The sequence below is a fragment of the Pseudophryne corroboree genome, chromosome 7, assembly GCF_028390025.1.
Source record: "Pseudophryne corroboree isolate aPseCor3 chromosome 7, aPseCor3.hap2, whole genome shotgun sequence".
Taxonomy (NCBI): Eukaryota; Metazoa; Chordata; class Amphibia; order Anura; family Myobatrachidae; genus Pseudophryne; species Pseudophryne corroboree.
Genome location: NC_086450.1, coordinates 65,569,979 through 65,597,025, shown reverse-complemented (window position 1 = coordinate 65,597,025; position 27,047 = coordinate 65,569,979). Strand labels below are relative to the sequence as shown.

General features: G+C 47.4%; 1 protein-coding gene across 3 annotated transcripts in view; it reads right to left on the bottom strand.

Moving 5' to 3' along the window:
- The window catches only part of USP40 (ubiquitin specific peptidase 40), a 125,053-nt gene that overhangs the window by 37,530 nt on the left and 60,476 nt on the right, over positions 1-27,047 (bottom strand). For all 3 annotated transcript variants that reach the window (XM_063933252.1, XM_063933253.1, XM_063933254.1), the window contains exons 14-17: positions 20,274-20,358; positions 8,988-9,058; positions 1,015-1,334; positions 742-868 (exon numbers count right to left, since the gene is read on the bottom strand). In XM_063933252.1, the coding sequence (XP_063789322.1) occupies positions 742-868; positions 1,015-1,334; positions 8,988-9,058; positions 20,274-20,358 (603 nt within the window). The remainder of the gene's footprint in view (positions 1-741; positions 869-1,014; positions 1,335-8,987; positions 9,059-20,273; positions 20,359-27,047) is intronic.

Here is a 27,047-nt window from a genome sequence, read left to right as displayed (position 1 = left end):
GGGGGGTCTGGGGGTGGCTTGGGAGGGTTCAGTTACACTCCCCAGCGGCTGCCATTGTCGTGCTAACCGATTAGCAGTGATCGGCAGCACGGCAATCAGTGGGGGAGAGTGCAGGGAGGCAGAGGGACCTTCCGGTCCCTCTGACAGCAGCAGCGGAGGGAAGTTTCCCTTCCTTGCCGCTGCTAACACGGTCTCTCTGACTGGTCGCATCCCGTGCAAACCAGGTCAGATAGAGCACTTGCAGGCATGGTCGCATCTGATGCAACCATGCCAGGCAAGTGGTTAAACACCTTTCCATAATCTTAACTTGCAATCTTAACTTGTAGATTGCAAGTTATCATAATCATGGGGCTGTTCATTAATATACTTTCTAAGGCATTCGCTCCGCCAGTTGTACATTACTGCAGAACATATTTGCCATTTAATAAATACCAATCAACTTCTCCTCCTCCTCATTTATTCCTCTCTGTGGATCTGTGAACACCGATCTCTAACGTTTCACTTCCATTCTCTGCCTTTATACTAATTTCCGTTCTTTCACCCGTGCAGTTTTCTTCTTTGTAGAAGCTCCTTCTGTTGTTCTCTAATTTTTATATTAATGATTCTGCCACCAAGGATGAACGATTTTTCTCTAGCTCCACACTGAGGTCCATGATGCCAAGGTAACACGTATTGATCACATGGGAGATTATTACAACAGAGAAAAGTTTCATCAAGAACATGAGGGCATTTGCTACTCACAGAGGCAGAGTCTGCAGGAAGTTGAAACGTTTCCCTTTCTTCTTCTGTTCTGCACCAGTCCTGCACCTGAATGTAGTGATGGCTCAGCTCACCGGCTGTCTCTATTTCCGTTGCAAGAGCTACTTCTCTACAACACAAGCACAGGGACTTCTGAATCAACTTAAAATTATCAATGAGTTTTAAAAGGGAAGATGGGGAGGAGATGCTTTTTAGTTCCTTGAAATGATATGAAACAGAATATTTGACAGTACCATATGTGTAATGATAACTTACCCCTCTTGATGTGAATCCAAAAGCAGAAGGGAGCTGCCATCTTTGAGCCCCAACATGGTGAGGGTCTTGTTCATATCTTCAATGGCAAAAACACTCCAACCCTCACTGGTCTCTGTGGATGGAGAGCAAAGCAGGGACTCTTCCGAGGGGCTACCGGCTAGCTTCTCCTGTACTACCTTCAGCTGAAAGTTGGATGGGAAGACTCTTTGGCTCTCCGAGTACTTTGGCGAGGAATCATTGCTTTGGGCTGTACATGAACGCATGATGGTTAGGAGGAGAGGAGCGCAGTCTGGACCACCATGGACTGGCAGTCCTCCAACCTGCATGGCAAAGAACAGATAATAAGAATTTACTTACCGATAATTCTATTTCTCGGAGTCCGTAGTGGATGCTGGGGTTCCTGAAAGGACCATGGGGAATAGCGGCTCCGCAGGAGACAGGGCACAAAAGTAAAGCTTTTACAGGTCAGGTGGTGTGTACTGGCTCCTCCCCCTATGACCCTCCTCCAGACTCCAGTTAGGTACTGTGCCCGGACGAGCGTACACAATAAGGGAGGATTTTGAATCCCGGGTAAGACTCATACCAGCCACACCAATCACACCGTACAACTTGTGATCTAAACCCAGTTAACAGTATGATAACAGAGGAGCCTCTGAAAGATGGCTTCCTAAACAATAACCCGAATTAGTTAACAATAACTATGTACAAGTATTGCAGATAATCCGCACTTGGGATGGGCGCCCAGCATCCACTACGGACTCCGAGAAATAGAATTATCGGTAAGTAAATTCTTATTTTCTCTATCGTCCTAAGTGGATGCTGGGGTTCCTGAAAGGACCATGGGGATTATACCAAAGCTCCCAAACGGGCGGGAGAGTGCGGATGACTCTGCAGCACCGAATGAGAGAACTCCAGGTCCTCCTTTGCCAGGGTATCAAATTTGTAAAAATTTACAAACGTGTTCTCCCCTGACCACGTAGCTGCTCGGCAGAGTTGTAATGCCGAGACCCCTCGGGCAGCCGCCCAAGATGAGCCCACCTTCCTTGCGGAATGGGCCTTAACAGATTTAGGCTGTGGCAGGCCTGCCACAGAATGTACAAGTTGAATTTTGTTACAAAACCAACGAGCAATCGACTGCTTAGAAGCAGGTGCACCCAACTTGTTGGGTGCATACAGTATAAACAGTGAGTCAGATTTTCTGACTCCAGCCGTCCTTTAAATGTATATTTTTAAGGCTCTGACAACGTCCAACAACTTGGAGTCCTTCAAGTCGTCTGTAGCCGCAGGCACTACAATAGGCTGGTTCAGGTGAAACGCTGATACCACCTTAGGGAGAAAATGCGGACGCGTCCGCAGCTCTGCCCTATGTCGAATGGAAAATTAAATAAGGGCTTTTATAAGACAAAGCCGCCAGTTCAGATACTCTCCCGGCCGAAGCCAGGGCCAGTAACATAGTCACTTTCCATGTGAGATATTTCAAATCCACATTCTTTAGTGGTTCAAACCAATTGGATTTGAGGAAATCTAAAACTACATTTAGATCCCACGGTGCCACCTTAGGCACCACAGGAGGCTGTATATGCAGTACTCCTTTGATAAAAATCTGGACCTCAGGGACTGAGGCCAATTCTTTGTGGAAGAATATTGATAGGGCCGAAATTTGAACCTTAATAGATCCCAATTTGAGACCCATAGACAATCCTGATTGCAGGAAATGTAGGAAAACGACCCAGTTGAAATTCCTCCATCGGAGCACTCCGCTGCTCGCACCACGCAACATATTTTCGCCAAATACGGCGATAATGCTTCGCGGTGACTTCCTTCCTTGCCTTTATCAAGGTAGGAATGACTTCTTCTGGAATGCCTTTTCCTTTTAGGATCTGGCATTCAACGCCATGCCGTCAAACGCAGCCGCGGTAAGTCTTGAAAAAGACAAGGACCCTGCTGAAGCAGGTCCCTTCTCAGAAGTAGAGTCCACGGATCGTCCGTGACCATCTCTTGAAGTTCCGGGTACCAAGTCCTTCTTGGCCAATCCGGAGCCACTAGTCTTACTCCTCTTTGCCGTATAATCCTCAATACCTTTGGTATGAGAGGCAGAGGAGGAAACACATATACCGACTGGTACACCCAAGGTGTTACCAGCGCGTCCACAGCTATTGCCTGCGGATCTCTTGACCTGGCGCAATACCTGTCCAGTGTTTTGTTGAGGCGAGACGCCATCATGTCCACCATTGGTTTTACCCAACGGTTTAATAGCATGTGGAAAACTTCTGGATGAAGTCCCCACTCTCCCGGGTGAAGGTCGTGTCTGCTGAGGAAGTCTGCTTCCCAGTTGTCCACGCCCGGGATGAATACTGCTGACAGTGCTATCACGTGATTCTCCGCCCAGCGAAGGATCCTGGCAGCTTCTGCCATTGCCCTCCTGCTTCTTGTGCCGCCCTGTCTGTTTACATGGGCGACTGCCGTGATGTTGTCCGACTGGATCAACACCGGTCTTCCTTGAAGCAGAGGTTCCGCCTGGCTTAGAGCATTGTAGATTGCTCTTAGTTCCAGAATGCTTATGTGAAGAGACTTTTTCAGGCTCGACCGCACTCCCTGGAAATTTCTTCCCTGTGTGACTGCTCCCCAGCCTCTCAGGCTGGCATCCGTGGTCACCAGGATCCAATCCTGTATGCCGAATCTGCGGCCCTCCAATAGATGAGCCTCCTGCAACCACCACAGAAGGGATACCCTTGTCCTCGGCGACAGGGTTATCCGCAGGTGCATCTGAAGATGCGACCCTGACCATTTGTCCAACAGATCCCTTTGCATGGAATCTGCCGAAAGGGATTGCTTCGTAAGAAGCTACCATTTTTTCCCAGGACTCTTGTGCATTGATGTACAGACACCTTTCCTGGTTTTAGGAGGTTCCTGACCAGGTCAGATAACTCCTTGGCTTTTTCTTCGGGAAGAAAAACCTTTTTCTGAACTGTGTCCAGAATCATCCCCAGGAACAGCAGACGAGTTGTCGGCATTAATTGGGATTTTGGAATATTCAGAATCCATCCGTGCTGCTTTAGCACCTCTTGAGATAGTGCTAAACCCATCTCTAGCTGTTCTCTGGACCTTGCCCTTATTAGGAGATCGTCCAAGTATGGGATAATTAATACGCCTTTTCTTCGAAGAAGAAATATTATCTCGGCCATTACCTTTGTAAAGACCCGAGGTGCCGTGGACAAACCAAACGGCAGCGTCTGAAACTGATAGTGACAGTTTTGTACAACGAACCTGAGGTACCCCTGGTGTGAGGGGTAATTGGAACGTGGAGATACGCATCCTTGATGTCCAAGGATACCATAAAGTCCCCTTCTTCCAGGTTCGCTATCACTGCTCTGAGTGACTCCATCTTGAACTTGAACTTCCTTATGTATAGGTTCAAGGACTTCAGATTTAGAATAGGCCTTACCGAGCCATCCGGCTTCGGTACCACAAATAGAGTGGAATAATACCCCTTCCCTTGTTGTAGAAGAGGTACCTTGACTATCACCTGCTGAGAATACAGCTTGTGAATGGCTTCCAAAACCGTCTCCCTTTCTGAGGGGGACGTTGGTAAAGCAGACTTCAGGAAACGGCGAGGTGGCTCTGTCTCTAATTTCAACCTGTACCCCTGAGATATTATCTGCAGGATCCAGGGATTTACCTGCGAGTGAGCCCACTGCGCGCTGTAATTTTTGAGACGACCGCCTACCGCCCCCGAGTCCGCTTGCGAAGCCCCAGCGTCATGCTGAGGCTTTTGTAGAAGCCGGGGAGGGCTTCTGTTCCTGGGAAGGAGCTGCCTGTTGCTGTCTCTTCCCTCGTCCTCTGCCTCGTGGCAGATATGAATAGCCCTTTGCTCTCTTATTTTTAAAGGAACGAAAGGGCTGCGGTTGAAAGGTCGGTGCCTTTTTCTGTTGGGGAGTGACTTGAGGTAGAAAGGTGGATTTCCCGGCCGTAGCCGTGGCCACCAAATCCGATAGACCGACCTCAAATAACTCCTCTACTCATCGCCTGTCCACTGTCGTGTCCATAAAGCTCTTCCGGCCGAAATGGACATAGCACTTACCCGTGATGCCAGTGTGCAGATATCTCTCTGTGCATCACGCATATAAAGAAATGCATCCTTTATTTGTTCTAACGACAGTAAAATATTGTCCCTGTCCAGGGTATCAATATTTTCGATCAGGGACTCTGACCAAACTACCCCAGCACTGCACATCCAGGCAGTCGCAATAGCTGGTCGTAGTATAACACCTGCATGTGTGTATATACCTTTTTGGATATTTTCCATCCTCCTATCTGATGGATCTTTAAGTGCGTCCGTCTCAGGAGAGGGTAACGCCACTTGTTTTGATAAGCGTGTTAGCGCTTTGTCCACCCTAGGAGGTGTTTCCCAGCGCTCCCTAACCTCTGGCGGGAAAGGGTATAAAGCCAATAACTTCTTTGAAATTAGCAGTTTTTTATCGGGGCACCCCACGCTTCATCACACACGTCATTTAATTCTTCTGATTCGGTAAAAACTACTGGTAGTTTTTTCACACCCCACATAATACCCTGTTTAGTGGTACCTGTAGTATCAGCTAAATGTAACATCTCCTTTATTGCCAAAATCATATAACGTGTGGCCCTACTGTAAAATACGGTTGATTCGTCACCTTCACCACCGGAATCAGTGCCTGTGTCTGGGTCTGTGTCGACCGACTGAGGCAAGGGACGTTTTACAGCCCCTGACGGTGTTTGAGGCGCCTGGACAGACACTAATTGAGTGTCCGGCCGCCTCATGTCGGCAAACGACTGCTTAAGCGAGTTGACGCTATCCCGTAATTCCACAAATAAAGGCATCCATTCTGGTGTCGACCCCCTAGGAGGTGACATCCTCATATTTGGCAATTGCTCCGCCTCCACACCAATAACGTCCTCATACATGTCGACACACACGTACCGACACACAGCAGACACACAGGGAATGCTCTATACGAAGACAGGACCCACTAGCCCTTTGGGGAGACAGAGGGAGAGTCTGCCAGCACACACCAAAAAGCGCTATATATGACAGGGATAGCCTTATGATTAAGTGCTCCCTTATAGCTGCTTTTATATTAATATATTGCCATTTTTTCTGCCCTCCCTCTCTGTTATACCCTGTTTCTGTAGTGCAGTGCAGGGGAGAGACCTGGGAGCCTTCCTGACCAGCGGAGCTGTGACAGAAAATGGCGCCGTGTGCTGAGGAGATAGGCCCCGCCCCTTTTTCGGCGGGCTCGTCTCCCGCTATTTAGTACATTTAGGCAGGGGTAAATATCTCCATATAGCCTCTGGGGCTATATGTGAGGTATTTTTAGCCTTTTTAAAGGTTTTCATTTGCCTCCCAGGGCGCCCCCCCCCAGCGCCCTGCACCCTCAGTGACTGCCGTGTGAAGTGTGCTGAGAGGAAAATGGCGCACAGCTGCAGTGCTGTGCGCTACCTTAAGAATACTGCAGGAGTCTTCAGCCGCCGATTCTGGACCTCTTCTTGCTTCAGCATCTGTGAGGGGGCCGGCGGCGTGGCTCCGGTGACCATCCAGGCTGTACCTGTGATCGTCCCTCTGGAGCTTCATGTCCAGTAGCCAAGAAGCCAATCCATCCTGCACGCAGGTGAGTTCACTTCTTCTCCCCTCTGTCCCTCGTTGCAGTGATCCTGTTGCCAGCAGGAATCACTGTAAAATAAAAAACCTAAGCTAAACTCTCTAAGCAGCTCTTTATGAGAGCCACCTAGAATTGCACCCTTCTCGGCCGGGCACAAAAATCTAACTGGAGTCTGGAGGAGGGTCATAGGGGGAGGAGCCAGTACACACCACCTGACCTGTAAAAGCTTTACTTTTGTGCCCTGTCTCCTGCGGAGCCGCTATTCCCCATGGTCCTTTCAGGAACCCCAGCATCCACTTAGGACGATAGAGAAATTACCATTAGACACAGAGGCAGGTGGCTTCATTTAAATTTTTGGGCATGCACATTGCAAATGATCTAACTTGGTCCTTAAATTGTAATTTTTTGATTAAGAAGGTGCAGCAGCGCCTTTTCTTCTTAAGGAGACTTAGGGCTGTCTGAGTACGAGGACCCTAGTTAGGTTTTATCAAAGTATTATAGAGAGTGTTTTGACGTATGGGATTATAGTATGGTTTGGGAACTGTACTGTAGCGGAACGTATTGCCCTTGAACGTGTGGTCAACACTGCTAGTAAGATTATTGGGGTGTCTCTGCCCTGTTTGAAGGACTCTTATGGGAAAAGAGTGTTAAGGAAAGCTAGGTGTATACTGGCTGATGAAAGTCATCCAAATTGTTTGGTCTTTGAAAGATTGCCATCACTCAGGAGTGTCCGTGCTCACACTAATCGTATGTCGAACAGTTTCTTCCCAACAGCCATCCGGATGTTAAATGATCACTAGGCTCAGTGCTAATCTTGTATAAATGAAGTATGGTTTTACGGTTTATTTCTTTGCGCGAAATGTTCACATTGCATTTCATTGACATTCGTTGCTGTCTTGGTAATGACAAATAAAGTATATTATTATTATTATATTATATTATTATTTGTGAACAAACAACAGAAATGTGGAAAGTGCCAGGCTCCCTATAAGCTACCCGTCTATACCCCAGTGTCTGCATGTTCCAGTGTCCCCTAGTGGCTGACTGAGAAATTACAATGCGGTACACTGTGATGTCTTACAACACCTTTTTACTTATTGCAAGTGTGAGAAAAACAAATAGCTGCAAAAAGTAGAATATTAATAGTGAAAGTCATACACTTATTCCTTTTAGAAAGTTTACATTCTCTAATTGATAGCAGGAAAGTCTGAATATTGTTTTTTACTTTTGTCCTGCCCTTTAGCAGAAAAAAAAGCATATCTTAAAGTTGTTTCTAACCTATCTACTTGAGAGCCTTTAGTTTCAAAAGACAGCTCTAAGACATCGCATAACCTTACCACCCCTATGGCCTAAGGAGCTGTGCTACCGTATTAATTTCAGATCAATAATTCTACCATTTGGCACGGATTCTGTCACACAGTATGCAGTTTATTTTGTGATTATGGAAAACAACGCCATCGATTTACAAGTAATCACTGGATATTTCCTCCTAAACAGCCTGTAATATCAATAGTCCAAAAAAGACAATTGAAGCCCCCAGACGAGGAACATTGTTGAAAATTAGTTATTCAGTATGATCAAAGTTGAACACAATGCCACAATATTGCCTGTCTGTAGGACCAAGAGCTATTAAGACATGAAGGGGGAGAACTGTGGACAGAGATAAAGTACCAACCAGTAGTGCTCCTGTCATTTTTTAAACGCAGCTTGTAACATGGAAGCGGATTGGCTGGTACTTTATCTCTCTCCAAAGGTTTGATGCATCTCCCATCTGTGTCACAATGGGGGTTATTCAAGGTTTGTTAGCAAACCAAAAAAGCACACTATTGTGTAAAACCATGTTGCACTGCAGGTGGGGCAGATGTAACATGTGCATAGAGACTTAGATTTGGGTGGGTTATACAGTTTCTATGCATTGTCAATACTGGCTGCTTTATTTTTACACTGCAATGAAGATTTCAGTTTGAACATACCCCGCCCAAATCTAACTCTCTCTGCACATGTTACATCTGCCCCACCTGCAGTGCAGCACTGCCCAGTTGCTTGCTTTTTTTGGGGTTTGCTAAACCTGAATAAGGCCCAATATCCGAATTAACAGCACTTAACAGATACAAAAGCCCCAAAACCTAGTATATGTTGTAATAACACGGCTATCACGTAATTAAGCTTCTTACAACCCTGTAATTTAATTCACTTATTAATAACCTCTCTTCTTTAGATTGGAGATTGTAATATGCTGCTCTTCTTACTCCTTTGTGGGACAGAAAGAAGAAATGAAAGCATGTGTGAAGCTTCACCTAATAGAGCGGTTCCTCCATGCATTGATTCAGCTCTTACCTGCTGTCCATCCCACAGAAATAGATCACAGTTGTCTGTGACACCAGCACTCGCAAGATCCTGCTCTGCATCTGAGAAAATGTAAACAGTATCAAACTAATTGCGACACATTTAAAAATGATGGTACAGTAAAAAATAAGAATTTACTCACCGGTAATTCTATTTCTCGTAGTCCGTAGTGGATGCTGGGAACTCCGTAAGGACCATGGGGAATAGACGGGCTCCACAGGAGACTGGGCACTCTAAAAGAAAGATTAGGTACTATCTGGTGTGCACTGGCTCCTCCCTCTATGCCCCTCCTCCAGACCTCAGTTAGGGAAACTGAGCTGACACAACAAGGAAAGGATTTGGAATCCAGGGTAAGACTCATACCAGCCACACCAATCACACTGTACAACTTGTGATAACTATACCCAGTTAACAGTATGAACAACAACTGAGCCTCATTTAACGGATGGCTCATAACAATAACCCTTTAGTTAAGCAATAACTACATACATGTATTGCAGAGAGTCCGCACTTGGGACGGGCGCCCAGCATCCACTACGGACTACGAGAAATAGAATTACCGGTGAGTAAATTCTTATTTTCTCTGACGTCCTAGTGGATGCTGGGAACTCCGTAAGGACCATGGGGATTATACCAAACGGGCAGGAGAGTGCGGATGACTCTGCAGCACCGCATGAGCAAACTCAAGGTCCTCCTCAGCCAGGGTATCAAACTTGTAGAACTTAGCAAACTTGTTTGACCCCGACCAAGTAGCAGCTCGGCAAAGCTGTAAAGCCGAGACCCCTCGGGAAGCCGCCCAAGAAGAGCCCACCTTCCTTGTGGAATGGGCTTTCACCGATTTTGGATGCGGCAATCCAGCCGCAGAGTGAACCAGCTGAATCGTGCTATAGATCCAGCGAGCAATAGTCTGCTTCGAAGCAGGAGCGCCAACCTTGTTGGCTGCATACAGAATAAACAGCGAGTCAGACTTCCTGACTCCCGCCGTTCTGGAAACATACATTTTCAAAGCCCGGACTACGTCCAGCAACTTGGAATCCTCCAAGTCCCTAGTAGCCGCAGGCACCACAATAGGCTGGTTCAAATGAAACGATGATACCACCCTAGGGAGAAATTGGGGACGAGTCCTCAATTCTGCCCTGTCCATATGGAAGATCAAATAAGGGCTTTTACATGACAAAACCGCCAAATCTGACACACGCCTAGCCGAAGCTAAGGCCAATAGCATGACCACTTTCCACGTGAGATATTTTAGCTCCACGGTCTTAAGTGGCTCAAACCAGTGGGATTTCAGGAAATCCAACACAACGTTAAGATCCCAAGGTGCCACCGGTGGCACAAAAGGAGGCTGAATATGCAGCACCCCTGTAACAACGTCTGAACTTCAGGCAGTGAAGCCAGTTCTTTTTGAGAGAAAAATGGATAGGGCCGAAATCTTGACCTTTATGGATCCTAATTTTAGGCCCATAGTCACTCCTGACTGTAGGAAGTGCAGGAATCGACCCCGCTGGAATTCCTCTGTAGGGCCTTCCCGGCCTCACACCAAGCAACCTATTTTCGCTTTATACAGTGAAAAAGTCTTGCTGTCACGTCTTTCCTAGCCTTTATCAGCGTAGGAATAACTGCATCCGGAATGCCCTTTTCCGCTATGATCCGGCGTTCAACCGCCATGCCGTCAAATGCAGCCGCGGTAAGTCTTGGAACAGACAGGGCCCCTGTTGCAACATGTCCTGTCTGAGAGGCAGAAGCCCTGAGTCCTCTGAGAGCATTTCTTGCAGCTCCGGGTACCGAGTCCTTCTTGGCCAATTCGGAGCAAAGAATATTGTTCTCACTCCTCCTTTTATTACAATTCTCAGCCCTTGGGTATGAGAGGAAGAGGAGGGAATACATAGACCGACTGGAACACCCACGGTGTTACTAGTGCGACCACAGCTATCACCTGAGGGTCCCTTGACCAGGCGTAAAACCTTTTTTAACTTTTTATTGAGGTGGGACGCCATCTAGTCCACCTGAGGCAGTTCCCATCAATTTGCAAACTGCGTGAAGACTTCCTGATGAAGTCCCCACTTTCCCGGGTGGAGGTCGTGCCTGCTGAGGAAGTCTGCTTCCCAGTTGTCCACTCCCGGAATGAACACTGCTGACAGTGCGCTTACTTGATTCTCCGCCCAGCAAAGAATTCTGGTGGCGTCTACCCTCGCCACCCTGCTCCTTGTGCCGCCTTGGCGGTTTACATGAACCCCTGCGGTCTGACTGGATCAGAACCGGTTGGTCGCGAAGCAGGATCTCCGCTTGACTTAGGGCGTTGTATATGGCCCTTAGTTCCAGGATATTGATGTGAAGGCAAGTCTGTTGACTTGACCACAGACCTTGGAAATTTCTTCCCTGTGTAACTGCCCCCCACCCTCGGAGGCTTGCATCCGCGGTCACCAGGATCCAGTCCTGAATGCCGAATCTGCGGCCCTCGAGAAGGTGAGCACTCTGCAGCCACCACAGGAGAGACACCCTGGCCCTGGGGGATAGGGTGATTAACCGATGCATCTGAAGAGGTGATCCGGACCACTTGTCCAGTAAGTCCCATTGGAAGGTCCTCGCATGGAACCTGCCTAAGGGGATGGCCTCGTATGATGCCACCATCCTTCCCAGGACTCGAGTGCAGTGATGCACTGACACCTGTTTTGTTTTTAATAGATTCCTGACCAGTGTCATGAGCTCCTGAGCTCTCTCTATCGGGAGATAAACCCTTTTCTGGTCTGTGTCTAGGATCGTGCCTAGGAGAGGCAGATGAGCTGTAGCATCCAACTGCGACTTTGGAATATAAAGAATCCAGCCGTGTTGCCGTTACACTTCCAGAGAAAGTGATACGCTGTTCAGCAACTGCTCTTTTGATCTCGCTTGTATGAGGAGATCGTCCAAGTACGTGATAACAGTGACACCTTGCTTCCGCAGGAGCACAATCATATCCGCCATTACCTTGGTTATGACAATCCCGTACCGCAATTCTGAGGTACGCCTAATGAGGTGGATAAATGGGGACATGAAGGTATGCATTCCTTATGACCCGATTCACGATAAAGTCTCCCTCTTTTTAGGCTTGCCCTGACTGCTCTTAGCGATTCCATCTTGAACTTGAACCTTCTCAGGTATATGTTCAGGGATTTTTAATTCAATATGGGTCTGACCGAACCGTCTCGTTTCGGGATTACAACATGGTCGAATAATAACACCCTCTTGTTGAAGGAGGGGACCCTTGACCACCACCTGTTAAAGATACAATTTGTGAATTGCAGTTAACACTGGCTCCCTCTCTTGGGGGGAAGCCCGCAGGGCCGTCGGTGAGGGGGCATCTTCTCACAGTCCAGCTTGTATCCCTGAGACACAATATCTATTGCCCAGGGACCTAACAGGGAGTGAACCCACTTGTGGCTGAACTTACGAAGTCGTGTCCCCACCGGGCCTAGCACCGCCTGTGGAGCCCCAGCGGCATAGGTGGATTTTTGTAGGGGCCGGGGAGGACTTCTGTTCCTGGGAACTAGCTGTGTTGATCCCGGCTCTGACAAGAAAGGACGCACCTCAGACTTTCTTGTTTCTTTATTCGAAAGGCTGCATTTAATAATGTCGTGCTGTCTTAGGCTGTGCAGGAATATAAGGCAAACTAGCAGAATTACCAGCTATAGCTGTGGAGACCAGGCCCGAGAACCCTTCTCCACACAATCCTCAGCCTTCCATATGCCTCTTAAGTCGGCATCATCTGTCCAATGCATATTCTACAGGACACGTCAAGCAGAGATCGACATAGCTTTGACTCTAGGACCCAGTATACTCATGTCTCTTTGGGCATGCTTTATAACTATATATCTATCACTTAAGACAGCATCTTTAATATATTTACTAGGGTCTCAATCTCTGCTGATAAGGTTGTACATATGGTTTGTGTAATCCCGCACCAGTTTTTTAATTATAATTTTCTTATGTATATGATTCAAATGTATTGTGGTACCTTCTGCGTTGCTTAAATTATTTTGTGTTTTCTCAACCTTATGTAACCTTATACGCAGGTGCCCTCCAAATGCTTTTGAGTCATGGACTCATATGACACTAATGAAGAAAAAAGAAGCATTTTCCTGGACGCACTCTACCACTAGTAGTTTACTTAAAATGTCTATTCTTTATTAGATATGCATTAAAATTTAAGGAATTGGTGAAATATTAAAATATAGTGTGAAATAAGAAAAACAGATTGTGAAAATAAAAACTACTCGTTTCCGAATGGTGTTCCCTCACAGTCTCAATAAAGGCTATATTGCCTGTGACATTGTATCCGTGTCTCTAATTGGTGTTGTCCTATAAACTGCTTTTGAATGAATATAATAGGCTGTCAGTATTATTGCTTATCCCCTTGCAACAATTTCAGGTATGTTCTCATACAATGTAGCTATTACTGTTCTTATAAATTGTTGCTTTTAAATGTTGCTAATTTTATTTCAAGGATGTGTCTCTGTTAGTTTTTCTTGCAGGAGAAAGATTTCCTCCTCTAATTATCCTTGATAATCACAGCAACTTATAAATTCCTATATGGTACAGTTACTTAATAACTTGATTTTATTAATTATTGCCCAGTTAACTGTGATTAACACACTATCCTTTATGGGCTATGAATAATCCGTTAGCCTATATCTATTAATCATCACATTTCCTTCCCATCCCATCAGTGTAATTATATGTATTTGAGCAGCCGTGCACACCACTGTTATTGCATTATATTCTCTCAATACCAATAACACCTTTAATTCGTTTATTATACTGTCTGGAATTGCTGGTTATTTATAGGAGGTAGTAGTATATTGAGATCACAGCACTATATAATTTATAGGCTGTGATCGGAATTAATGCAGGTGAACACTGTGAGCCGCCCGCCCGTCTCAATGCCGCTGGCCGCACTGAGCTCAGCGTGTGTACGGGCTATTGCCGGGACTCCCCGCTCTCTCTCTCCGTCTGACGGCTTCACTCACGAAGCCGCTGCCGGCAGCGGAGATCGTGAGAGGGAGCAATACAGGTCTACTGTCTCTTACTTATCACTGATGGAGAACAACACAATTATATTATATTATACTTCTAGACACATTGCTATCTATAGTTTGACTTTGAGTTTAACACCACCCGGAAGCAGCCCACGGCCGTTCCACCTTAGGCTTCCTCAACTCAGTGTTTACCCAGTAGCTGCTGTATATACAATTTTTGCGCCTAAATTTATGTGCCCCCCCTCTCTTTTCACCCTTTGTGTGCCCCCCCCTCTCTTTTCACCCTTTGTGTACCAGGATACTGCAGGGGAGAGCCTGCGGAGCTTCATTCCAGCGGAGCTGTGAAGAGAAAATGGCGCTGGTGTGCTGAGGAAGAAGGCCCGGCCCCCTCAGCGGCGGGCTTCTCCCGCGTTTTGTATAGCTTAATGGCGGGGTTTTTTACACATATACAGTTTTCTAGACTGTATTATGTGTAGTTAGTGCCAAAATGTATTCTTATTGCTGCCCAGGGCGCCCCCCCCCAGCGCCCTGCACCCTACAGTGACCGGAGTGTGTGGTGTGCAGTGGGAGCAATGGCGCACAGCTGCAGTGCTGTGCGCTACCTTAATGAAGACCGGAGTCTTCTGCCGCCGATTTCATCTCCTTCTCTTCTGTCTTCTGGCTCTGCAAGGGGGACGGCGGCGCGGCTCCGGGAACGGACGATCGAGGTCAGGCCCTGTGTTCGAACCCTCTGGAGGTAATGGTGTCAAGTAGCCTAAGAAGCACAAGCTAGCTGCACGCAGGTAGGTTTGCTTCTCTCCCCTCAGTCCCACGTAGCAGTGAGTCTGTTGCCAGCAGATCTCACTGAAAATAAAAAACCTAACAAATACTTTCTTTATAGCAAGCTCAGGAGAGCCCACTAGGAGCACCCAGCTCTGGCCGGGCACATATTCTAACTGAGGTCTGGAGGAGGGGCATAGAGGGAGGAGCCAGTGCACACCAGATAGTACCTAATCTTTCTTTTAGAGTGCCCAGTCTCCTGCGGAGCCCGTCTATTCCCCATGGTCCTTACGGAGTTCCCAGCATCCACTAGGACGTCAGAGAAAAAAGGATTTATGTAGTTATAATAAGAATTTACTCACCGGTAATTCTATTTCTCGTAGTCCGTAGTGGATGCTGGGGACTCCGTAAGGACCATGGGGAATAGCGGCTCCGCAGGAGACTGGGCACAACTATAAAGAAAGCTTTAGACTACTGGTGTGCACTGGCTCCTCCCACTATGACCCTCCTCCAGACTTCAGTTAGGATACTGTGCCCGGAAGAGCTGACACAATAAGGAAGGATTTTGAATCCCGGGTAAGACTCATACCAGCCACACCAATCACACCGTATAACTCGTGATACAATACCCAGTTAACAGTATGATAACAACTGAGCCGCTCAACAATAACCCTTTAGTTAAGCAATAACTATATACAAGTATTGCAGACAATCCGCACTTGGGATGGGCGCCCAGCATCCACTACGGACTACGAGAAATAGAATTACCGGTGAGTAAATTCTTATTTTCTCTAACGTCCTAAGTGGATGCTGGGGACTCCGTAAGGACCATGGGGATTATACCAAAGCTCCCAAACGGGCGGGAGAGTGCGGATGACTCTGCAGCACCGAATGAGCAAACTCTAGGTCCTCCTCAGCCAGGGTATCAAACTTGTAGACTCTTGCCAAAATGTTTGAACCCGACCAAGTAACAGTCGTAGGAAGCTTCGTAGGAAGCTACCATCTTTCCCAGGATCCGCGTGCAGTGATGCACCGACACCTGTTTTGGTTTTAGGAGGCCTCTGACTAGAGATGACAGCTCCTTGGCTTTCTCCTCCGGGAGAAACACTTTTTTCTGTTCTGTGTCCAGAACCATCCCCAGGAACAGTAGACGTGTCGTAGGGACCAGCTGTGACTTTGGAATGTTTAGAATCCAGCCGTGCTGTTGTAGCACCTCCCGAGATAGTGCTACCCCGACCAACAACTGCTCTCTGGACCTCGCCTTTATCAGGAGATCGTCCAAGTACGGGATAATTAAAACTCCCTTCTTTCGAAGGAGTATCATCATTTCGGCCATTACCTTGGTAAAGACCCTCGGAGCCGTGGATAGACCGAACGGCAACGTCTGGAATTGGTAATGACAATCCTGTACCACCAATCTGAGGTACTCCTGGTGAGGATGGTAAATGGGGACATGCAGGTAAGCATCCTTGATGTCCAGTGATACCATGTAATCCCCCTCGTCCAGGCTTGCAATAACCGCCCTGAGCGATTCCATCTTGAACTTGAATTTTTTTATATATGTGTTCAAGGATTTCAAATTTAAAATGGGTCTCACCGAACCGTCCGGTTTCGGTACCACAAACATTGTAGAATAGTAACCCCGTCCTTGTTGAAGTAGGGGTACCTTTACTATCACCTGTTGCGAATACAGCTTGTGAATTGCCTGTAACACTGCCTCCCTGCCTGAGGGAGTGGTTGGCAAGGCAGATTTGAGGAAACGGCGGGGGGGGGGAGACGTCTCGAATTCCAGCTTGTACCCCTGAGATACTATCTGAAAAATCCAGGGATCCACTCGTGAGCGAGCCCACTGATTGCTGAAATATTTGAGACGGGCCCCCACCGTACCTGGCTCCGCCTGTGGAGCCCCAGCGTCATGCTGTGGACTTAGAGGAAGCGGGGGAGGACTTTTGCTACTGGGAACTGGCTGTATGCTGCAGCTTTTTACCCCTACCTCTGCCCCTGGGCAGAAAGGACGCGCCTTTAAACCGCTTGCCCCTATTGGGCCGAAAGGACTGTACCTGATAATACGGTGCTTTCTTTGGCTGTGAGGGAACATGGGGTAAAAATGTAGACTTCCCAGCTGTTGCTGTGGAAACGAGGTCCGAGAGACCATCCCCGAACAACTCCTCACCCTTATAAGGCAGAACTTCCATGTGCCTTTTGGAATCTGCATCACCTGTCCACTGCCGAGTCCATAACCCTCTCCTGGCAGAAATGGACATTGCACTAATTTTTGATGCCAGCCGGCAAATATCCCTCTGTGCATCCCTCATGTATAAAAGTGTCTTTTATATGCTCTACGGTTAGCAATATAGTGTCCCTGTCTAGGGTATCAATATTTTCTGACAGGGAATCTGACCATGCAGCTGCAGCACTGCACATCCATGCTGAAGCAATAGCTGGTCTCAGTATAACACCTGTGTGTGTATATATAGATTTCAGGATAGCCTCCTGCTTTCTATCAGCAGATTCCTTCAGGGCGGCCGTATCCGGAGACGGTAGTGCCACCTTCTTTGACAAGCGTGTGAGCGCTTTATCCACTCTAGGGGATGTTTCCCAACGTGACCTATCCTCTGGCGGGAAAGGGTACGCCATTAGTAACCTCTTAGAAATTACCAGCTTCTTATCAGGGGAAGCCCACGCTTCTTCACACACTTCATTTAACTCCTCAGATGGAGGAAAAGCTACTGGTAGTTTTTTCTCTCCAAACATAATACCCTTTTTTGTGGTACCGGGGGTAACATCAGAAATGTGCAACACATTTTTCATTGCCTCAATCATGTAACGTGTGGCCCTACTGGAAGTTACATTAGTCTCATCGTCGTCGACACTGGAGTCAGTATCCGTGTCGACATCTGTGTCTGCCATCTGAGGTAGCGGGCGTTTTAGAGCCCCTGATGGCTTTTGAGACGCCTGGGCAGGCACAGGCTGAGAAGCCGGCTGTCCCACATTTGGTATGTCGTCAAACCTTTTATGCAAGGAGTCGACACGGTCACGTAATTCCTTCCACAGCACCATCCACTCAGGTGTCGACCCCGCAGGGGGTGACATCACATTTACAGGCATCTGCTCCGCCTCCACATAAGCCTCCTCATCAAACATGTCGACACAGCCGTACCGACACACCACAAACACACAGGGAATGCTCTGACAGAGGACAGGACCCCACAAAGCCCTTTGGGGAGACAGAGAGAGAGTATGCCAGCACACACCAGAGCGCTATATAACATAGGGATCCCACCATAAATGAGTGTTTTCCCTTATAGCTGCTTTTTATATAAATATATATCCTGCGCCTAAATTTAGTGCCCCCCCTCTCTTTTTTACCCTTCTGTAGCTTGCAGACTGCAGGGGAGAGCCAGGGAGCTTCCTTCCAGTGGAGCTGTGAGGGAAAAATGGCGCCAGTGTGCTGAGGGAGATGGCCCCGCCCCTTTTCCGGCGGACTTCTCCTGCTTTTTCTGGAATACTGGCAGGGGTATTTTTACATCTATATAGCCTCTAGGACTATATATGATGTAGATTTGCCAGCCAAGGTGTCATATATTGCCCTCAGGGCGCCCCCCCCCAGCGCCCTGCACCCATCAGTGACCGGAGTGTGAGGTGTACATGAGGAGCAATGGCGCACAGCTGCAGTGCTGTGCGCTACCTTGGTGAAGACCGAAGTCTTCTGCCGCCGATTTTCCGGACCTCTTCATGCTTCTGGCTCTGTAAGGGGGACGGCGGCGCGGCTCCGGGAACGAACACCAAGGTCGGGTCATGCGGTCGATCCCTCTGGAGCTAATGGTGTCCAGTAGCCTAAGAAGCCCAAACTACCACCTGTTAGGTAGGTTCGCTTCTTCTCCCCTTAGTCCCTCGCTGCAGTGAGTCTGTTGCCAGCAGATCTCACTGTAAAATAAAAAACCTAAATATACTTTCTTTCTAGGAGCTCAGGAGAGCCCCTAGTGTGCATCCAGCTCAGCCGGGCACAAGATACTAACTGAAGTCTGGAGGAGGGTCATAGTGGGAGGAGCCAGTGCACACCAGTAGTCTAAAGCTTTCTTTATAGTTGTGCCCAGTCTCCTGCGGAGCCGCTATTCCCCATGGTCCTTACGGAGTCCCCAGCATCCACTTAGGACGTTAGAGAAAGTTGTTTTCTGGAAAATGGGACACTCATCAGGCATGCTGGTAATTGCAGAAGAAAACTATTTGTGGTTATCTTATGACTGCGCTAGAAGACCCCGTGATAGTCAGCCAGAGCTGTGTGGTGATTGGCTGGATCTCATTCATTTTGATCACCTGTGTGATTACACTGGGCAGTGATCCTGTTTTCTGGGTAGAGCAACAGGATCGACCCATGTAAAGCCACAAATCCATGATATTAATATCATGGAATAAACCCCCCCATATAACAATTCCTAGTTATAGGTCCCCTCCACCTGCTTTCAGTTTAATGGAAGAGGATTCCTGCAGGTTGCACTGGCAGGTCAGATAAGGTTATCCTGTGGTGGATCCAGAGTGGGGAGATCAGTGTGGATGCAGTCTCTCTGCCTCCACCCATCCCCTTACCATGTAGTCACAGATGTTGTGCCTCTGTATGTGGGCGGTGTCTGCTGAGATTGTAGGAGGTCCAATTCACACTCAAGGTGCATGTGCGGATGGTTTGATGGAATGGGGTCATCTATTTGGCACAAGGAGCATGTGCAGGTGGTCTGATGGTGTAAGGGAGACCTCTTTGGAAATGAAGGGCCATTTGGAGTGTGTAAAGACTTTGGGTAGGTCTGTTTGGCACTTAAAGGGCATGTGGGAGTGGGGAGATATCATGAGGAGGTCCGACTGGCATTTAAGGGGGAAATCTATTAGGCACTTAAGGTATATGGGGTGGTCTGATGGCATGATGAAGGTCTGATAGACACTTAAGGGTCAATTTTGGGAAAGTGTTATGGCAATGGGGAGGTCTGACTAGCACATATGGGGCATGTGGGGGTCTGATGGGCATTTGGGGTGGTCTGATGGCAAGAGGTGGTCTGGGACCCACATAATTCTGAACTCCATGAGATCACTGTGCGTCCACAAAAGATTATGTTACCATAACTGCTGCATACAGCAGTTTTCCAGCCAATATGAAGGACCAACACTGATTTTCCAGCCAATATATTATCCTACATGTGAGTGCTAAATATGATCCATCCTCTAACCTCTACCCGCAATGTGATTCCCCACTGTAGATGGTAGTACTATGCTGTCTCCACAAACTGTTGTTTATAAATGTTAATTGCCATATATACTATTTTGAGAAATTCAGCACCTCTTCCAACTATGGCCCGGTTGGCAAATATTAATTTATTGTTTTAAATTGAATTATATGTAATTCTGCATAATATATGACATTTGAATGAGCTGTACACTACCTAATTGCAAACTATATATTTTAGAACTCGCTTGTTTCCCTATTTCATTAACTGCTGGACCTTTAAACACTCACCACACAGGTCCTGGAAGACATGCAAACCTGCCGGCAGAAGCTTTGCGATGCTCAATACATGTCCTTCTACCGACTCGTCCAACAACTGCAACAACAGCCACGTCAGCGGATCAATAACATCCCAAGAAGAGGTTTAATGCAATCATCGGCTTTACAAGAGTTACATACTGTTTTCAATTTGGTCATCTCTCAAAAACAGGATAAAGGATGTTAATCAGTTTGCTATAAACCCCAATACTAACAGCAGAAGTGGATGGTGCTGAGTAAAGAGTTTGTACAGTAGAGTACTGCAACAGAACCACATAGTTAGGAGGCAGCAACATGATAAACCATAGGCAACACTGAGTTTATAGAAAGTGCAGGGGTCAGGATGTCACTGTGGTATAGATATATTTTATTCCATTACGGGGTATAATGGTATCTGCATCACATAACATTCGCAGATACCGTTTTAACGGAATGTATGTAAAATGACCACGATGTGTGTGTAAACCTGGGGAGCTGTGCTCCCGTCATAATCAGTGCTTCTATCTGTAAGATAGCATGCCGATGTGCAAGGCAATATACGAATGGTCAGTGGCACTGACTGTTCCGACACCTGCACCTATAGAATTTGGCAGCTGCAGGTGTCGTAGTCTCGTTAAACAGCCACTGTAGGGGCTGCCGGGCTCAAGGCTGCACAGGAGATTTCGGGACAGTAGTGAGATTTTACATATGCCTAGTGGAGACGTCTGGAAGGAGAGACACAGCGCATCAGCACTAGGATGATGGGGAAGTAGTTATGGATCGCTGGAGGGGAGAGTTTTTACTCCCCCACTCCGACAAACGAGATGTTAATACTTCTTGTTAGCGTTGCTTCCTCAGTAAAGAGGAGAAGCAGGAAGCTCTACAGTGGCACGTTATGTGCCACTATAATACATCTCTTCCTGAGTGTGGATCTCCTTCTCAGGCTCTCTCTCATCTTGCACCTTCTGGAGTTCCTACAGTTGAGCTATAACTTGGGCCTGAGCAATAAGCTCCTCGAAACCTCAGCCTTCACCATTTGTGACCCCATTTCCAGTATCCATCTGCTTCCCTTCCTCACATCTTCACAAGGCATGGTCCACATGGCTTCTCCTTATTGTTCTACATCACAAACTTGGGATCTGCTGTACTCCTTAGAGTACTGCATGAGAGCCACCTAATAATCACCTCCAGTGTTATCATCACCGGCATTCTAACTGAGATGTCATGGAAGGCGGGTCTTCCCTGTTGCTATCAGCATAGAGTGTAGGGTACTTTTTGTCCTTATTAACTAATAGATGGTGGAAGTTATCTAAAGGTAAAAAATTTAAATAAAGTCAGACTAGATGGGCCAAGAGGTTCTTATCTGCCATCAAATTCTATGTTTTAATGTGAGTACAGTGGGGTAGATTTATTAAGCTCGGTGAAGTGATAATAGGATTTTGGTACTTACCAGGTAAATCCTTTTCTTTGAATCCATAGGGGGCACTGGAGTACTCTTAGGGATATGGACGGGCTTTAGCAGGACAGGCACTGAATATTTAAATTTAGTAACTCTCCTCCCCTCCATACTCCCATAGTACCTCAGTGTTTTTTACTGAGCCGAACAGGAGCGATAGAGAGGATGACAATGGAGAATTACATATAACATTATAACATAACGGACAACAATAAAGTTGACACATAACGTAACTGACAACTAAACAGTTGACACCATAACCGATATAACCTGTACATTTGAACAAGTCGGTGAGAATGTGTTACCATAAGATCCACTGAACTTACCACTAGGAAGGTAAAACTGCTCTGGGTGGGCGTCCAGTGCCCCCTATGGATTCAAAGAAAAGGATTTACCTGGTAAGTACCAAAATCCTATTTTCTTTTTCATCCACTAGGGGTCACTGGAGTACTCTTGGGACGTACCAAAGTTTCCCCCTTGGGCGGGACAGCTGTTTGGCACCTGTAACACTAGGCGGCCAAAGCTATATGCTGATGCCACAAACATATCAAATTTGTAAAAGCGCACAAACGTGTGCACTGATGACCAAGTAGCCGCACGGCAAAGCTGCGTCGTAGAAGCCCCACGACCTGCTGCCCATGAAGTTCCCACAGAACGTGTGGAATGAGCTGTAACTGATGTAGGCGGCTGTAGCCTAGCATGAAGATAAGCCGGACGTATGGTCAGTTTAATCCATCTGGATAAGGTCTGCTTGGAAGCTGGCCAACCCATCTTGACAGCATCATAGAGAACAAACAATGTATCCGTCTTACAAACCGTAGACGTTCGGGCTACATAAACGCGTAGTGCGCGTACCACATCCAAAGTTCCTGAATCTTCTGATAACACAGGAACTACTATTGGTTGATTGATGTGAAAAGATGACACTACCCTTGGCAGGAAAGCGGGAAGTTCCGCTCTGTCATCATTAAACACCAAATACGGTGGCTTGCATGACAAGGCACCCAAATCTGAAACACGCCTTGCCGAAGCTAAGGCTAGGAGAAATTTTTTTTCCAAGTGAGAAACTTAACAATCACTTGTTGTAAGGGTTCAAAATATGAAGACTGTAAAAAAACTAAAACCAAATTCAAGTCCCATGGCGCTGTAGGTGGTATAAATGGAGGTTGTACTCTGAGGACACCCTGCAGAAAGGTGTGTACAGTCGGCAAAAGAGCCAAACGCCTTTGAAAGTAAATTGACAAGGCAGAGACCTGCACCTTTAGTGTAGATAACCGTAGTCCTCCATCCAACCCCGTCTGTAAAAATAATAAAAGACGGGATAACCTGAAAGATGATGTCGGAAAATTCCGAGCTTCACACCAACCTATATAGGCACGACAAATTCTGTGATAATGAGCTGCCGTAATTGGCTTTCTAGCACGTAACATGGTTGGTACAACAGATTCCTACATGCCCCCTCTTCTTAAGAGGGCGGTCTCAACAGCCACCCCGTCAAACGCAGCCGCGCTAAATCGGGGTAAAGGAACGGACCCTGCAGTAACAGGTCCGGACGTAGCGGGAGTGGGCAAGGATCGTCTGCGAGTAGTCCTTGGAGATCCGAGAACCATGCTCTCCGAGGCCAATGAGGCGCCACTATTATGACTGTGGCGGACTCTCGTTTGATCCGTTTTAGCAACAGAGGAAGCAGCGGAAACGGTGGAAACAGATACACGAGGCTGTACGGCCACGCGATCGCGAGAGCATCCACTGCCACTGCCTTTGGATCTCGCGTTCTGGACACATACTGGGGTGTTTGGGGATTGTGGCGAGATGCCATCAGGTCCACTTGTGGGTAACCCCACCTCTGGACCAACATGTGAAAAATAAGATTTTACTCACCGGTAAATCTATTTCTCGTAGTCCGTAGTGGATGCTGGGAACTCCGAAAGGACCATGGGGAATAGCGGCTCCGCAGGAGACTGGGCACAACTAAAAGAAAGCTTTTAGACTACCTGGTGTGCACTGGCTCCTCCCACTATGACCCTCCTCCAAGCCTCAGTTAGGATACTGTGCCCGGAAGAGCTGACACAATAAGGAAGGATTTTGAATCCCGGGTAAGACTCACACCAGCCACACCAATCACACCGTATAACTTGTGATACCATATCCAGTTAACAGTATGAAACATAACTGAGCCTCTCAACAGATGGCTCATAACAATAACCCTTTAGTTAACAATAACTATATACAAGTATTGCAGACAATCCGCACTTGGGATGGGCGCCCAGCATCCACTACGGACTACGAGAAATAGATTTACCGGTGAGTAAAATCTTATTTTCTCTGACGTCCTAGTGGATGCTGGGAACTCCGAAAGGACCATGGGGATTATACCAAAGCTCCCAAACGGGCGGGAGAGTGCGGATGACTCTGCAGCACCGAATGAGAGAACTCAAGGTCCTCCTCAGCCAGGGTATCAAATTTGTAAAATTTAGCAAACGTGTTTGCCCCTGACCAAGTTGCAGCTCGGCAAAGTTGTAAAGCCGAGACCCCTCGGGCAGCCGCCCAAGATGAGCCCCTTTCCTTGTGGAATGGGCTGTTACTGATTTAGGATGCGACAATCCAGCCGCAGAATGCGCCAGCTGAATTGTGCTACAAATCCAGCGAGCAATAGTCTGCTTAGAAGCAGAAGCACCTAGTTTGTTGGGTGCATACAGGATAAAAAGCGAGTCAGTTTTCCTGACTCCAGCCGTCCTGGAAACATAAATTTTCAAGGCCCTGACTACGTCCAGTAACTTGGAATCTTCCAAGTCCCTAGTAGCCGCAGGCACTACAATAGGTTGGTTCAAGTGAAAAGCTGATACCACCTTAGGGAGAAACTGGGGACGAGTCCTCAATTCTGCCCTATCCATATGGAAAATCAGATAAGGGCTTTTACATGACAAAGCTGCCAATTCTGACACACGCCTGGCCGAAGCCAAGGCCAATAACATGACCACCTTCCACGTGAGATATTTCAAATCCACAGCTTTAAGTGGCATAAAACAATGTGATTTTAGGAAACTCAACACCACGTTGAGATCCCAAGGTGCCACAGGAGGCACAAAAGGGGGCTGAATATGTAGCACTCCCTTTACAAATGTCTGAACTCCAGGCAGTGAAGCCAATTATTTCTGGAAGAAAATCGACAGAGCCGAAATCTGGACCTTAATGGAACCCAAGTTTAGGCCCATAGTCACTCCTGACTGTAGGAAGTGCAGAAAACGACCCAGCTGAAATTCCTCTGTTGGGGCCTTCCTGGCCTCACACCACGCAACATATTTTCGCCAAATACGGTGATAATGGTTTGCGGTTACTTCTTTCCTGGCTTTTATCAGCGTAGGAATGACTTCCTCCGGAATGCCCTTTTCCTTTAGGATCCGGAATTCAACCGCCATGCCGTCAAACGCAGCCGCGGTAAGTCTTGGAACAGACAGGGCCCCTGCTGTAGCAGATCCTGTCTGAGCGGTAGAGGCCATGGGTCCTCTGATATAATTTCTTGAAGTTCTGGGTACCAAGCTCTTCTTGGCCCATCCGGAACCACGAGTATCGTTCTTACTCCTCGTTTTCTTATTATTCTCAGTACCTTTGGTATGAGAGGCAGAGGAGGGAATACATAAACCGACTGGTACACCCACGGTGTCACTAGAGCGTCCACAGCTATTGCCTGAGGGTCCCTTGACCTGGCGCAATATCTAGTTTTTTGTTTAGGCGGGACGCCATCATGTCCACCTGTGGCCTTTCCCAACGGTTTACCAACAGTTGGCAGACTTCTGGATGAAGTCCCCACTCTCCCGGGTGTAGGTCATGTCTGCTGAGGAAGTCTGCTTCCCAGTTGTCCACTCCCGGAATGAACACTGCTGACAGAGCTAAGACGTGATTTTCCGCCCATCGGAGAATCCTTGTGGCTTCTGCCATCGCCATCCTGCTTCTTGTGCCGCCCTGTCGGTTTACATGGGCGACTGCCGTGATGTTGTCTGATTGGATCAGTACCGGCTGGTTTTGAAGCAGAGGCCTTGCCAGACTTAGGGCATTGTAAATGGCCCTCAGTTCCAGAATATTTATGTGTAGGGACGACTCCTGACTTGAGCAAAGTCCTTGGAAATTTCTTCCCTGTGTGACTGCCCCCCAGCCTCGAAGGCTGGCATCCGTGGTTACCAGGACCCAGTCCTGTATGCCGAATCTGCGGCCCTCTTGAAGATGAGCACTCTGCAGCCACCACAGTAGAGATACCCTGGTCCTTGGAGACAGGGTTATCAGCCGATGCATCTGAAGATGCGATCCCGACCACTTGTCCAAGAGGTCCCACTGAAAGGTTCTTGCATGGAACCTGCCGAATGGAATTTTGCTTCGTAAGAAGCTACCATTTTTCCCAGGACTCGTGTGCAGTGATGCACCGATACCTGTTTTGGTTTCAGGAGGTCTCTGACTAGAGATGACAGCTCCTTGGCTTTCTCCTGCGGGAGAAACACTTTTTTCTGTTCTGTGTCCAGAACCATTCCCAGGAACAGTAGGCGTGTGGTAGGAACCAGCTGTGACTTTGGAATGTATAGAATCCATCCGTGCTGTTGTAGCACTTCCCGAGATAGTGCTACTCCGACCAACAACTGCTCCTTGGACCTCGCCTTTATAAGGAGATCGTCCAAGTACGGGATAATTAAAACTCCCTTTTTCGAAGGAGTATCATCATTTCTGCCATTACCTTGGTAAAGACCCTCGGTGCCGTGGACAGTCCAAACGGCAGTGTTTGGAATTGGTAATGGCAATCCTGTACCACAAATCTGAGGTACTCCTGGTGAGGATGGTAAATGGGGACATGTAGGTAAGCCTCCTTGATGTCCAGGGATACCATGTGTCAAAGTCAGAAAAATATCTCTATGCACACTACCATATTTGCACCTCACACAGGTCCGTGCTGTGCATGCGTACGCTCTCCCGTACGTGCGCATACTCACAGTCGCGGGCACCCGCAGGCGCACGGTATGCGTATTTACGGTAGAGTTTATGTGATCGTAGCGTGCGACTCAATCGTTACATATTTTCACTATATAATGTATTTTGTAGATCATGGTCCCTTTGATAGATTCTGAAAGTTTAGTTAACCTAGCATGTTCCTGAACAGAGAGATCCCTCTTTGTATTGTACGAAGGGTCTAACAGGGGTCATACAGTGGTGTTTGGTACCCATCGGAAGAGTATTTAAATAGCAATATTCCGGTGTTGGTTTGGAGCGGATTAATCGCTCGTGCGAATAGTTATGGACATAAGAAGTTTATGTCCATTTACTATTAT